Source organism: Chenopodium album, chromosome 4 (genome assembly GCF_948465745.1).
Source record: "Chenopodium album chromosome 4, dcCheAlbu1.1, whole genome shotgun sequence".
NCBI classification, from domain to species: domain Eukaryota; kingdom Viridiplantae; phylum Streptophyta; class Magnoliopsida; order Caryophyllales; family Amaranthaceae; genus Chenopodium; species Chenopodium album.
Window position 1 is genome coordinate 6,878,013 of NC_137837.1, and position 15,408 is coordinate 6,893,420.

Genomic DNA, 15,408 nt, shown 5'->3' on the forward strand with positions numbered 1-15,408 from the left:
GATAACCTTAAATATTTCTAATACATACTTTTAGTATAGTCAGTGTGTATTTCATAAGTCGTCTAAGATCATAATTGTCAAATGTATTCTTCACCTTAGATTTGGTCCATTTGTAGAAAGGATCAGAAGGTTACAAACGAAAAATTGATGAAATATATAATTAAATTACTAGGACTAGCTTAGAATTGGATCAACAAATTGACTTTATGGCACAAAAAAATTTAAGTTGACATTTATGATAAGAGTAAATGGTTTACTTCATCTTGATTCTTGAGTAACAAGATACGAGAATGTAATAGTTTAAGCACCTTTAAGTAAGGATAACATGCATACTCCCAACTTTAAGCGTCAAGATACACTTTTCTTCTAGCTGCCTTAGATGTAGAACGGAGATGAAGATGAAGGATCTTGTCGCTTCACATGCGATGTGTATAATGTGTAATGCGAAATTCCGAAGTACAAAGAGATTGCATTCTTAAATAACTCACAACACTTCATCTCTTTCGATGGTTTCTAAATACTTGCATATTGATTTTATTCATTTCCATGTACTCCCAACAAATGTTCATAAACCACGTATATACACGAGTATTGCAAGTATTGAGGAACTGATAGAATAATACAACCAGACAAGCAGAACAGTACACGAGAAGTCAAGATATTACTTGGGATATTACGAGTCACTGCAGGAGAGTAGGAGACTAGACTGCCCTCCCATGCTAGGAAGTGGTTGGGAATCAATTTAGTGAAACAAGATATAATATAGTCCATTACGATTCACTGCAGGAGACCAGATTGCCTTCCCAAGCTAAGAAGTGATTCTGAATCATTTTCAGCACATCTTCAAGCACGGCCAAGACACTTTTAGCTTCACTTCCCTGCTCCTGAAAATCATTGAACGTAAATGCCTGTGATTAAAGGACAGCCTAGTTTATCATAAATGCAACAAAGACAATGTAACCAAAGGACCAGACTAACACAATAATGAGGCAGTAACTATCATTCATACACATCATCAGCTAATAGAAAAGAATTTGCATCCAACATAGCTTTGAATAATGATAAAGTTTCAAATCCGAAAACTTGTTTGTACGCTTTAACATGGATAAAGTTTCAAATCTGAAAATTTGTTTTAACAGAAACATGTCTTACCAGCAGGTTCTCCATCTGCGTCAGCCGCATAACAATTTCCCTTGTAACTTCACCCGTTGAAGTAAGGAAATCATAGCGATCAGCCTCTCTAAGTTTAAACCTCATAGATGAGTTACGATAAGTTTCAGTCTTGGTGTGCCACACATTAACAACGCTGTACTGACCTCCAGACTTGCTTTTCCCAAGAGACCACCTAAGACCACCTTTCACATTTGGGTCAAATATTGCTGAGCTAACAAGATTTTTTATTTCTTGCACCTCTTCATCCTAGACAATGCATGATACAAAGCAATAAAGTTTGTAACAGCCCAAATACATAATTCGAATAACAGATAATAAGCAGAATGCCTGCAGTCATGGAAATTAAAGTTAAAAACACTAACCAACATGCCCTTAGGAGAATAAGATCCATATTTCTAATGAATATACAATGTATACATATAAAATATTTAACATAATTGTTTCACCTCTATACTGGTATGCTTGTGCAGCTGTGCTCACTGCTCAGGAGGACCGTACAATGATAGAGCGAAACTTAAACTCGTGCATTGTAGGGAAAACAAAAAGGTAGCTCCAAAGATATGACAAGAACATCAACAAATGACAAAAACTAGATTTAAGGAAAACAGTAGCCAAAAAGCACAAATCGTATAAGGCTATAAGCACCAAGGCCACACCATGGAAAATTACAAAGTAGATACCAACTTACCTGGAGAGCTGTTAGGATCTTCTTTTTGCAGAGTGCCAACCTTAGGTCCACATTACTTGCAAGGCAAGACATGTCAACAATCAGATGTCGTACTGGGTTTAACTCAATCTACAAACCAGAAACACGAAAGTCAAAGCTAGGATGCAAACAGAAGAGACTAATCATGGAGGGTGGGGTAAAAATCCATATTAACATGATAGATATGACCTACAACCCCAGTACAGAATGAAACTGCTGTTAAGAAACTGGTTTAGATTATGAGAAGCCATTCTACCTAACTCGTGCTTTGAACAGCTAAAATCAAAGCACTTACCTTGTAAAGTTCAAGTTTATTTTCATCTTTATTAACTCTGCATTTGCAAGATACGATTGATTCCGATCGTTTGGCATCAGCAAGCTGAAAAACAAATTAAATAAGATTTTAACCAAAACAAGTGCCATGTCATACTAGTGGAAACAAGAACAAATTGAAAATTCAGCAGATACCTTTACACGATATACGTCTTTTTCTTCATTAAAATGAACACCGAGCTCTGGCAGAACTGTCTCTTTAATGTGTTTCATGTATTCTACAGGAACATTAGTATAGAAAATTCTTTTCAGCTGCTTTATACGGGATTCAGAAACCGAGCTTTCTTTGATCAGATCTAGGTTGCATGAAGGATTCCTGCACCACAAGATACATAACAAACCCATAAAGCTTCAAATTCAGCACCACCAGGAAGGTTTTGCTGCCCAAATCCCTCACAGAGGACATCAAGGTGCATCTGTCTGAATAAATAGAACAGATATGACATGTGCACATGGCAGAGATGACAGCATATATGCTAGTCATTTCCTACGAATAGGGGTTTATAGGCTAGACCGTAAAGCCACACATGAACCTATTCCCTCAAAGGTTAACCAAGAAACTAAACAGAAATTATAAAATGTGCTCTAAAATGATTGCAATAAGTTTATGAAAAACAAGCAAACTCACTTGCACTTGCCACCATAAAATAAGTCACAAAAATTGTTTACCCACATTTTGATAAATATTCAGATACACAAGTACAAAATAGAAATTCCAAAAGAACATTAATCATTTAGGCAACTTCGGCCATTTAAACAATTCACATCCCAAAGAAACGTATGTAAGAACTAAGAAGAATAGCGAACATCAAGGCAACAAGCACGCAATTAGTGAGAGCAAAAAACAGAATGACTATTACCGACGAAAAAGCACTTTGCCAAATCGAGCAACAACAGCTGTCTTGGATTCTTCCAGATGTTGATCCACCAATTCAGTTCTTAAATTCTGAAAAGCTGAAAGCAGATCTGCATGTACAGTTTCAGCAACCGATTCCCACATATGCTCCAAGCAACAGCTCTTAGTGTCATGGCTCTCTAACATGATTAAATGAAAATTTACATAATGCAAAGCATACTTAAGCCAAAAGTATCTAAATGTTATGGAAGTCTAGGAGGGGGAAACAGGAAAGATTATTGTAGAGTGTAAGAAAGAAACCTTGCTGTGAGTGACTGTTAACTAAACTGAATAATTTCTCTCCAGGTTTAAACTCTGTAGATTGAAAGTTAACTGGTGCCAAGCTTAATGAAGACGAAAGCTGCATGTCATCCATTGATGGAATTGCCAGCCATCTTGATATAGAGTGACTAGCATAAACGATGTTCTTTGCATATGTGGTAAACTTTTCCCTCCTCTTATCAGAACTTGATCTTGATGAGTTTATATCAAGACTCTTATTGAAGTTGGGAAGCACGGGCTTGGGAGGGGGGCCCTCTTGGTTCTTTGACAACCGTTTATGCGGAGCTATGTAAGCCATCAACAGAGTTGTCAAATTTAATCACCAAATGCCTGAGAAGTGAAGCTGATATTAGCATCTGACCAATCCTATTATCTGGCTGCTAATCTTTTATCAACTTCGGATTATTTTGAATGCAGACTAAGACTAAAGGTCCCTAATTAAGCAACACAACCTACCTAGTTTCCGGTAATTACGAATTGCATATATTCTGGAACATCTTTAAATGTTGAACACCAATTCAAATCTTTAACAATGCCGTCAGTCTTGTCACACACAAGGAATGCTTTAGAATTAAATATTTTTATCAACAAGTGAAACAAAGCAGCATTGAGCATCCAGGATTATCACATAGAGTCTTCTAAGTTTCTATGCATGGTTTTTCTGCCCACGACAGTTACCATGGTTCAGGCATCAAACTATGTCCAGAATTGGTAACCATATTCGAAAATACACAGAAAAGAATCATCCTGTCCAAATTAAATCACATCATCATGCACAAAGTTCATTCATGATCTTTAACAAGTATATCCAACTCATTTTCACACAATTTATCTTGATTATACATTAATACCGGAAAACCGAAACGCAAAATATATTAGATAAATTCATAAAGTGAGCCATCACGATTTCGGGTTTGAATCCAAACTTCTCCACAAAGACCACAAGAGAATACATGGGCAAACATTCCCAAGACTGAACACTAAACTTAGCAAATTATACTTAAACTAGATCCATAATTCAGATTAATTAATAAATGTTAGCCAAGTTTCCAATCATTGACACAAATTACTAAATTAGCAACAAAGTAGCATATTACATGAACTTCCCAGAAAATCTAAAAATTGTTGTTCTTAATCAAATATCATGTTCTACTCAAACATAAGAAATTAGTTAAAATGAAATCACCCCAGTTCCCCAAATAATCAAACTACACAGAAAAATCATATAGTTTAACATATACTCTTTCATGTCTAAAGATGCAAAACAATAATAGTAATGCAAATAAAACCATAAAAAATGCAAAATTTAATGGCATTTTCTCTTACTGCAATGTTAGGGTTTTAAACCCCTGAGATAAAACCCAAAACCCTGATTATTGATGCAACAATTACTTGTAATAATAATACTAATAAATAAGTACTAAGTTTATGCATGCATTAGAAGAGAGAAAATTACCAAATTAAGTTAGCAAACCATCTTCTTGGATGCTTGTGAATTTTACCAGAGACAGAACAAAGTTAACAAACAATGCAATTTCTCTGTCCGTTTTTACTAGACCTGAATACGGGTCGGGCAGGCAAATAATTTGGCCCATTTCAAATAACAGTTTGGACTTCAATCAACATAAAACAGGATGAGAATGTGGCTCATCACTACAAACGACTTGGGCACTTGGTTCATAATGTTGGGCAAGTGGGCTTTCTTACAAGGTGTGCTCAAAGTGTCCAACTACATACAAAGCACACTTGCCAATAACTTGAGCATGTTTGAAAAAAGTGATTTTTTTTTTTAACTTAGGGTCTATTCTCATACGTTAAAATTCAGTTCAGTTCAGTTCAACTCCTAATTTCCTTCTCTTATAAAATATTCATTTCAGTTCAGTTCAGTTGAGTTCAGCCAATGAGAACATGCCCTTAGTAACAGAACTATGGGTTTGTTTTCATTGATTGAAGTGAACTGAGCTGAAGGGAAAATAATTTGATGAGAACAGGGCCTAAATCGTCAAAGTTATCAAGATTTAGTTGGAATGGCAAGTCTTTTGAGAACGATAATTAAAATTGAAAATTAAATTTTTAATGGCATTTTTATGCCCTATGCTTGTTTGCGTAATATTTTTAAAAACTATTTGCATATAGATGATAAACGTATTGGATCGATGTTTGTGTAATTATGCAATGTTTAAAACTTTAGTTGTGCTGCTTTGATGTAGTGACTGAATGGTAAAAAGAAATTGAGTTTGATCTAAAAATATAAATGTCTAATAATATCTAAATGGAGAGAGTAAAAAGTAGCCCTTTTTTCAGTAAAAGAAGGCTTTAAATAATAAATAACATAACTTTTTAAATCAGTTTAGGGAATTCAAGAGATAAGTTTAAAACTTTTTAAATCAAATGGGGCACATATTTAAAAATAAATTTTCTTCTTAAGGAATATAAATGCTCATACACTATTCATAAGAGTTATGTGTACCCTCCTATAACGAAAATAAGGGAGTTAGGGCCTATTATATTTTGCTTAATTTCAGCTCAATTCAACTCCAATCAGTTCACTTCAATTCAGTTCTTAATTTCCAGTAAATTGGAACAGGTCTTTAGATTTCATTGATTCATGTTCATGGTTAAAACAAATAAATAAAAAGGGAAAGAGTTAAATGCCAGTGATTAATTTTTCATTTTAATTTGTTTTATTCTAATTTTAACTCTAGCATTAATACCAAAACATTTCTTAATACATGTCAAAATTGAACAAATATATACTCCCTCCGTCCCTAAATTACATTCCTCTTTTTCTTTATTATGTGAGGAATAAATGCTAGAAAGAGGAATGTAATTTAGAAATGGAGGGAGTAGTACGTGGTACAACAAGTAGTGTTGGAACAAGTATTTAAAATTGCATATTGTTTTCCGTAGTGTTTTACTTACAAATTAGCTGATAATTCACTTTATCGACTAATTTGAATGGAGTAGACGAAGTTGACTTTTGAAACAGCTTGTTTGACTAAAACGTTAGTAAAATGTCCGTAAGAAAAGCAGTCAATCATTCTCCGTCGAATAAGAGAAGCACGTGCCCGGTTGACGGTGATCTGACGGTGGAGAATGACGGTATGTTCACAGTCAAAGTTAAGTGTAGTACGTTTCTGAAATCTGAAAGACATCAAACCCCAAAACAAAGAATAAAATAAAATTAGAAAAAGGTCAATTATTGCTTTTTTAAGGGGAGCATTTCATTCTACGAGGTGGAGTCTTTTTTGGTCTTTTGGTCAGCTTTTTCTTACTGAATCTATGGCTTGTCTTTCTTTTTATTTTTTCTAATAATGATATTATTATTAATGTAATAAAGATAATTAAGTTCTCACAAATAATATTGGCATGTTTATTCTTCTTAATTAGGGATTCCTCAATAAGATCCTAGGGAATAATTGAGTATATGGGAATGATTGATTGTGAATAAGAAAACCCAAGGGCTATGAAGTCATTTTTAGGAGAGGTTAAAATCTTACCAAAGTTAGACCTTATTATTTTGAGCTTTTGGACATAGTAGAGCAGACCATGGGCTAACAGAGCAAAGCATGTCTTTTTAACATTGTAAAGTAGAGCAAAGCAAAATAACTCAAAAGAACTATGTTTTAATCACTCTTTTACAAGGGAGCTGTATAATTTATGTTTAAAGCGTTCATCTTACACTTATACATAAACTGTATTGTTGTAAAAATTTATCTCACCTTGACAATTATTATTCGTAACAATAATGGACACGCATACACTCATATTAGAATACATTTTAGAGATTATTCCAAGTACATACTAAATTTGAATGATTAGAATTATAACGGGAAATAATGTTGTTTAAAGCTACATGTAGACAAATCGTGCTAAAAATGTCTTGCTTTGTTTTTATACCATTATTATTATTTCTCATGACAAAAAGGAAATAGAAGATGGAGGGAGAAGAACAAGGAATTGTTTTCACCATCATTGTTTCCTAGGGTAATCAATAAAAGAGACAACATTATTTGTGCAAGTTTATTTTGAAAAGATCATTGTTCAGGGTGAGAATTACTCCTAGCTAGGAAATTTCATAATATGTTGTAGACATATTGTGATACATATGTGGACTTTCATAACTTAGAGTCATGCCCAACTTCAAAAAGAGTAACACGCATGCAATGACAAACAATCTTAGCAATAGATCACAATTCACAATATTGACATTTGAAACCAAACTTTAAATTCACACCGTCTTTAGGGTTGATAACTCATCTATTTTACAAGCCTTAAAAAAATAATTTAATGAATATTGTACTTCATGATACTACCTCTGTTTCATATTAGTTGTAATTTAGAATATTTTATATCTTACAAATAATACCACAAAATTACACTAATATGAAACAAAGGTAATAGATGAATAATTTAGCCATACCCTATTTTAATCCAAAGATAAATAACTTTCACTAAAACAAAATGTTTACACTTTTTCAACAAGTACATAACTTATTAACTTTACTTCCGTTTCCTAGCTACAAAGCCTAGAATAGCTTTATACTTTAATTCCATTTCATCGCTAAACTCTAATAAATTGCCTTAACACAAAAAAGAAAAAGATGGCTTCATTTCATAATACTAACTTGATTTATTTTTTCTTTTTGGTTTATATTTTATTAAAAATGAAATCTAGTGTTAGTTCTTGAAAAAGAAAACTAAAAAGTAGATTGGCTTTTACTAAAAAGTTTCACAATTTTAGAATTTACCCTACTCCCTGTTATCTGCTGTAAGTACTGTTTGGATTTGGACTTTTGAGAAACAAAGAGGCCATGCTGTTCAGCTTGTCCTTGTCTAATCTATCGCGTAAATCGTGCTATTACCTTTTTTTAGGGCTTTGCATTCCCAACTTTTTACCCTTTTCGTATTTTCCTTTTTCTTTTTATTTTTTACACAAACAAACATGGTTTAAGACTTTTCTGTTTTGGTAATTAATGATAATTTTCATATTTGGGCCCGTTAATATTTAACGTCAAGGACAAGGACCCATGTTTTAACTCTCAATTGATTGTTGCGTCAATCATGTTATTGCCAGCATTTTTGCTAATCATTTCACTCACAGTAATTCACTTCATTCTTGCAATTGTTTCGTCAACGACCCCGTTAAGATTTGTGTTGTAACGTGATCAGTATTATTTGTCATGACGTAAAAAGAGTTAAATAGTTTAAATGACGTATTCAGTATTTGATCAACTCCGTATGCAATTGGTGAGCGTGAGTTAGTAATTCTAACAGATCGGCTAAGCTAGAATAATTTAAATAATCGAGTCAAATAACGTTATTAAAGGTCAAGATACAACACTAATAGTAAATCATCTACTTAGGATTAGCAGTTGTTGATTAATGAGAGTCTACAAATGTAAACTCTGGCAAACAAGGGTGGCCCCTCGTTCACGATAGATCCCCATATTCTAAGCAACTCATTCGCTAAACAAAGTCAGAAAACAATCAAAAACAAACCAGAAAACAAAAAAATAAAGAAAATAGAAAACAATATTTTCAACCTCAAAGTTGACTTTATTACCAAAATCCCACCAATAAACTCCCACTTCTTTATAAACCTAATCACAATATCCCAAGTTCCTAATCCCCCCAAAAAAATAAAAAATAAAAAACCAACCATATTACTATTCCCTCCATATAAAAGGCAGTGTCCCTCCAACTGTAGGACTATAACTTAAAAATTCTCTCTCCTCAAAATATATCTGGAATTCTCTACTCTTAATTTCTCTCTCTACAAAAATGGATGTAAGTGAAAATGTTTCTCTTATGAATTCTTATTAACATTTTTATTTTTTTTAAGGTTGAATTGTAGTTGAGATTGTTTATGGTAATGTTTGTATAGGAATCGAAGATACGAGGGAGTCAAATTCCGGCGTTTGGAAACTGGGAGTATGTAAACGATTTACCCATTACTCAGTATTTTGAATGTGCACGTCAAGCTGGTCTAATCCGGTACAGCTCATCCTCAGGAGAATGCTGTGATAATCATCATAATCATAATCATAATCAAAATCAGCATCCTAATGATGATTTATACACCGTTGATTTCATCAAACCTCGTCCTAAACAGGTTTCTGCTCTCATCTTAAGCAATTTTTCAATTTTTTTTATATATTTTTTTATTTTAATGTTATTAATGCAAACAAAATAAAATAAAAAGAAAGTAGGAGATCTAAAACAGTAGGAAAAGAAAGTTAGCAGAAGTTTAAGATTTTGTTGGTATTCATTCATTCTTTCAATATTACGGAGTATGACTTATGAGGTGGAAAATCAAATGCAGTGCAGTCTACTTTTGTTGACTCCTGTTTTTAAAATGTTTGGAATTTTTTGTTTTTTTCATAGGAAGTATAACATTTACAGAATTTTAGGCTGCCAAATATTAGAAATTGGTGTTGTTTAATATCAAATGAAAGTATAATAGGTAGCCATAGTTGAATTTAATGGAAGGCGGTCTATTTTACGATGCATTATTTTAGGGGAATGGTTGTGTTAAGATTGCTGACATTTGCCATAAGATTTTGTCAGCCTTTGTTTTTCTCCCTTTTTTATATTTTATTTTTTTTCTAGTCTAGATCTCTAGCATTTTTTTTTATTTTTTTATTTTTATGTTATACTCCATAGAATAGAAGGAAAAAAAAATGTAAATCATATATTTCTTCCGTTATGAATTACTCGCAACAAAGAGCTATTTTTATGTAACGGAAGGAGTAAATATTTATTTGGATTTAGGATACTTGTGTCTATTTCTAATCTTTACTCGCATAATAAAGAGAAATGAGCACATATTTAAGAGACGGAGGGAGAACATACTATGAATTTATAAACTTCATTATATACTCATTCACTTTCAAATCCTATAATTTAAAGTAAGGTTCTCTAAAATTCATAGTCACGGGGTCATATATTATGTACTCCGTAGTAATATGGATATCATATCCCTATCAAATAATCAAAGAAATATACAAAGTATGTACTTTGTTCTTAAGAACTACCTTACGAATAAGGGGTGTAATTTTTTTTTTTTTAGTATACTTCATTCGGTCATTCCATTTTAACTTATGAAGTGTAGATTGTGGAACATTCATCAATATTTACCACAAGTATCACTTAAAATAATCTATACATATATATTAATATTAATTGTCACGTCAATAATATAATTTAAGTTAAACTCGTAAAAGCTGAAAAGAGGTGGTAACTTGGTAAAAAAAAAAGTGTGAAGGAGTAATAATATAAGCAAGGGAGAAATGCGGAATTAAAGGGAAGATAAGACAGCATTAATGAGAATCATGTGAAAATGCATGGTGGTGAGGGTTGATTGAAATATGTTGCGTAAACCAGATTGAAACTCAAACGAGGATCAGTATTAATCTTATCATTTCATTTCATGTCAAAGTAATTAATTACACTACTACTTGTACAATAATGTGCACTCATATTACCTGTTTATAGGTTTGACTAGTATTCTTTTAGGATTTTTTTTTAGAATAAAGTGTTTAGAGAAGATAAACTAACCCCTTTACTTTCTTGTCCAAACAATCAAGTTGATACACTAATTAATTTTATCTCATTTATTCTAGCTAAACATAAATATCAGAGTCAAAGTCCACATATATAACACTATAAGTCTACAACCCTTTAGTTTATAGCTCATTTGGTATCACTTTTTTAAAAAAAGTGGTTAAGATCATAATGAACTTAGAATAAGTCATTATATGAGTTTATATATGTTGATTTTGAAAACCGACAACTTTAAATAAGCCATAAAGGCCATACTTATAATCAACGTGTTAGTTCTTCCATTATAACTTCACTTATAGATTGAGACATTTAGTAAGGACGAGCTGAGGGCGTATATATAAGAAAGAACTACAATAACGTAATTTCGTTACTTAGTGAGTTTGTGATTTACGAGCAGAGATCTGTAATAGCAAGCATTATTTTTAAACAGAGGAAGTTGAAAATCAAAGTGTACTCTCTTACACTAGTAAAACGTCCAACATCCCATTTACTGAATTGATAAATTGGTGGCAGAATTTGGGGTCCTCCAACATGTTAGTAATGATTTTTAATAATAGTACTACAATACTACAGATTAAATTATACTGTACTAATTTTAATATTAAGAGAGTACAAAATATGTGATATAAAATTGTACATAGGTCGAAATATATGGATCGGCTCCACATTCACATGATAATTGACAATATTCACGTTTACAACAACCGCAAACATCAAACATCATACCATCTTAACAAGCAACCCGCATTTAATTCCCTTGCCTCTTTCTTCGGATCCCACCCATTTCCTCCTATATGGATTGTGGGCCTCCATGACTTTGACCCATACCTAATCTTACTTTTATCAACTTTGGGTATTTTACTTTTACTAGGTTTATTTTTTGATTGATTTTGAATGGTACTCCTAATATGAATTGGAATAATTGATGAATCCTATGTACTTTTTGTGTGTTTCCTTTGTTTTGGTTAGAATGGATGGGAGAATTTAATTTATGTGATGGTTGGATACGGAGTATACTTTATCTATACAGAAATAGTTGTCACATTTCAAAAAACTACTGATTCGTACTTTATAAACGCAATTTAATAATGGTATCAAAATCTCAAATATGTCGATCTTTTTAGTTAGTAAAATCCCATAATACCCCGAGAATCGATGTCTTGGTGAAGACTTAGGACTGTTTACTTCAGCTTAATTTCAGTTTTGATTATTTCAATTCCTAATTTCCTTCTCTTGTAAACAATTCAATTCAGTTCAGTTCAATTCAATTCAGTAAATTAGAATAGACCCTTATTGTGTTACGTGCATTTGTGCAGGGGAAGGGGAGAGAAAAGAGAGCAGGAAATAATGCACATGTGAAGGAAGGAAATAGGAAGCAAGCAGGAAAGGTGTTTGACGTTACTGTAACGGAGATCCCTTCATCAGAAGCAGGAGTCAAACGCCAACCTCGTCAAGCTGTAACAGCCGTTAAGAAGAAGCAACAGCAGTACCAATACGACGCCGGATCAGCCGCCCCGCCTCGTAGAGCTCCCAAAGCTGTTGATGAAGATCTCTATAAGATCCCTCCTGAGCTTCTTAAGCGAGTACGTACTCTATTATTTCTTACTCTTTTACTTTCAAGTACTTGAATAGTTGCATTACATTATTAAAGTCGCATTTTAATGTACACTATTAGCGTGACTATTAATTCAACATATGACTAATGTTTTACAGAAGAGAAGACTGGGATTTATTTCAAGATGTTTGGTTCCCCCTTGTGCAGTCTAATGCAAGTTGCATAAAACCCGAAGATAATCGAAACGAGTATTTTGTAGAAACTTGCCTTGTATGCAAAGATTAGAAATCCGTTTTTCGGCCTGTCGATGTAATATATACAATCTATATACTGGTAGCCTTTTGAATGGTAGTGAAGCTATATAGTATGAACATTTAGAGCTTAGTCAAGAGATAAGCTTGATTGTCAATATTTACATCCTAATATTGTCATATTTTGGTAGTCTACCACTTTGAAAGAGAAGTTTGGGTACCAAAAATTCAAAGGTAGGCCAAAATGCTGAAAATTTTAGTGTTAGCCATTGACTACATACCATATATAATTATTAAGGTTCACCATTTTGAAAATTTGTTGTACTTAGAGAAGAATTTTCATGCTTGTACCATTGGTCTTTTCATGGAATCTAAGATGCAACATAAAAATTTCTTACAATTACTTTACACATTTTTTGTATTTTGAATGAATTAGCAAAGTGTTTGGTAAAGCTGAACTTGTGAAAGATTTAAAAATATTACACTTGGTGCAAAGTCAACAGAAAGCTATACCATATACTTCATGGAAAATAAAGTTAAATTGCTTGTTTGGTGAAAAGATTTTTGAAGGTGAAATTTAATGGCTATTTAGGATACATCTCTCACTAGATAGATGAAATATTGAAATGTTAATCTACTGTACTCTAAATTCTAAATAAGTTGCATGTACTCTCTCCGTCCCAACATAATCAACTTTGTACACATGTCAATTCACCAGTTTGACTTTATTTTATGTAATTAAAGATTAATGAAAATTATTTATACATTATATTATGAAACTTTTTCTTAATACATACTTTGTATCTAACAACAAATTTTATACTTTGTATAATATATATATATATATATATATATATATATATATATATATATATTTTTTTTTTTTTATGTTAGTACAATATTATGGTCCTAGCTATTTAGCTAACGCATGGATGGTGCAAAAAAAACCCCACATTCCAAATATTCTGGAACGGAGAGGGTATTAGACCTATTAGTTATGATTAACGTCATTTTCTAAATAACTAAGGAATTGAGTTCGATATTTAACATTTGCAAATCAAAACGCGAAACTTCTTAAATCCACCTAAACAACCACATAAAATTAAATTAATACTTTAAACTAATGAAACTTAAAACTAATTAGATGATAATCAAAATAAAAATAGAGCTAGAAGGTGAAATCATATACGAGTACTTGTAAAATAAATAAAGTACTCCGTAATTTCTACTCAAGACTTTTTAGCTTAAAGTAAAATTAAAATGAGCAAATAAAACAATGAAACAAAGTTGGAGTATATGAGGTAGTAGGAGTGTAGTAGGACAAAGTAGAAAAGTAGCGCATAATTGGGCCGACAGATACAACCAGAGGCTGGCAATCTGGCATGGTCCAGTCTTAATACAAAATACAAGTATCACATATTCACATGTTAAAGTTTAATCGGTCCAACAATAAAGACTTTTTTGTAAGGTTATAAATCATTAATGGGTTTATCTACTATAGCATGAATTCTATCATGAACTCTTTTTCTGATCGGTGAACGGTGATGACTGCCAAAAATTAAAACTTTTACCATGACTTGCATGAACCATATAGGGTATATTGTACAATTAGGTAAATGTATAAAGGAATGTTTTAAATTTTATTCGAAGTAATTTCACGATAATTTTAAATAGGATACTACTATATCCGTTTGCTTACCAAAACTAATTAACAAGATGTGTAACAACGATGTAGCAACTAACTCAACATTCTTAACATCTGCGACCAAGTTCATTCCCCCGACCTTTGGAGGAGTTGTTACTCCATAGTAAGAGATAAAATTGTCAATCTAATATCTTATTACTTCAACTAAATAATGGATTAGCTCAGTATTAGATGATTAATAACTTAACCACCTTGAAGACATTTTTAATGCAAAAAAGATGCTAAATTTATAAGACTGCAACAACAGATGAAACAATGGGCCCCAATAGAAGACCTTAAAGTGACGTAATAGTGAGTACTGTAGTAAAGGTTGAGTTGATTCATACGTAAAAGACACCAAATACTCTCAGAGAATAAAAAGTGGGGACCACTTTTAAAAGCTGTGATAACATAACATTAACATCTACGTTGTCATAACATGAATGAGTAGAGTTATTATTATATTTAGAATTTAAGATTCTCTCACGACACTCTTTTTTCAGTACTCCCTTCAGTTGGAAGTCGTCTTTCAACTGTTAACTAAACTCAACCACCCATTCCCCATCTAACATTTGGCATTTTTAAAGTCTCTAGCTTGCCATCCAATTTGTCAGGTCCGAGATATACACCCGTTGTATATAAGATCTATAAATTCAAGTTATTCGATGTTCCGTGAGTATCAAGTGGTCTTATGGAAACCTATAATCGGGTTATGAAGATAGTCGAATACAAACGTTTGAACTTATTTGGCCAAATTAGGTTGTTTGTTGTTCATTGAAGTTTGACCATGTCAATGGTGGAAAGCAGAGCACCCCATCAGCATGTAGTCTAATCGTCCTATGGTGCAATGTTTCTGACCTAGAAACTTCATATTGTATGTATTTGGAATCTCTTATCAACCAAAAATATAACCCACTTTAATTGGATGAAATCAAAAGGGTGGTAAAGTAAATCAAAAAAGTT

General features: G+C 32.5%; 2 protein-coding genes across 3 annotated transcripts; one reads left to right on the top strand and one right to left on the bottom strand.

Annotated features, from left to right (window-relative positions):
- Window positions 1-539: 539 nt before the first annotated feature.
- Window positions 540-4,898, bottom strand: LOC145626506 (uncharacterized). Of its 2 annotated transcripts, XM_081678942.1 has the most exons (9): window positions 4,846-4,898; window positions 3,369-3,719; window positions 3,073-3,247; window positions 2,348-2,528; window positions 2,175-2,258; window positions 1,862-1,969; window positions 1,317-1,419; window positions 1,153-1,240; window positions 540-884 (listed from the first exon to the last, which is right to left on the bottom strand). In XM_081678942.1, exons 2-8 carry the CDS (start codon window positions 3,685-3,687, stop codon window positions 1,173-1,175), a joined length of 1,038 nt encoding a protein of 345 aa, XP_081535068.1. In that variant the 5' UTR covers window positions 3,688-3,719; window positions 4,846-4,898; the 3' UTR covers window positions 540-884; window positions 1,153-1,172. The 2 variants fall into 2 exon arrangements, with proteins under 2 accessions (XP_081535068.1, XP_081535067.1); XM_081678941.1 differs by having other exon boundaries at window positions 1,153-1,419.
- A 4,123-nt stretch (window positions 4,899-9,021) lies between these two features.
- On the top strand, window positions 9,022-13,122 carry LOC145626507 (uncharacterized). Its single transcript, XM_081678944.1, has 4 exons — window positions 9,022-9,179; window positions 9,277-9,504; window positions 12,272-12,538; window positions 12,669-13,122. The coding sequence occupies exons 1-4, from the start codon at window positions 9,174-9,176 to the stop codon at window positions 12,720-12,722; spliced, it is 555 nt and encodes a 184-aa protein (XP_081535070.1). The 5' UTR covers window positions 9,022-9,173; the 3' UTR covers window positions 12,723-13,122.
- The last annotated feature ends 2,286 nt before the right edge of the window (window positions 13,123-15,408 follow it).

Bases quoted from the DNA above. Each gene is read 5' to 3' on its own strand.
- LOC145626506 (XM_081678941.1), bottom strand. From the start codon at position 3,687: ATGGCTTACATAGCTCCGCATAAACGGTTGTCAAAGAACCAAGAGGGC. The intron at 1,970-2,174 runs GTAAGTGCTTTG...TCTGGTTTGTAG, and splicing joins ATAAACTTGAACTTTACAAG to ATTGAGTTAAACCCAGTACG. The intron at 1,420-1,861 runs GTAAGTTGGTAT...TGCATTGTCTAG, and splicing joins AGATCCTAACAGCTCTCCAG to GATGAAGAGGTGCAAGAAAT.
- LOC145626507 (XM_081678944.1), top strand. The intron at 9,505-12,271 runs GTTTCTGCTCTC...GCATTTGTGCAG, and splicing joins TCAAACCTCGTCCTAAACAG to GGGAAGGGGAGAGAAAAGAG. The intron at 12,539-12,668 runs GTACGTACTCTA...AATGTTTTACAG, and splicing joins CTCCTGAGCTTCTTAAGCGA to AAGAGAAGACTGGGATTTAT.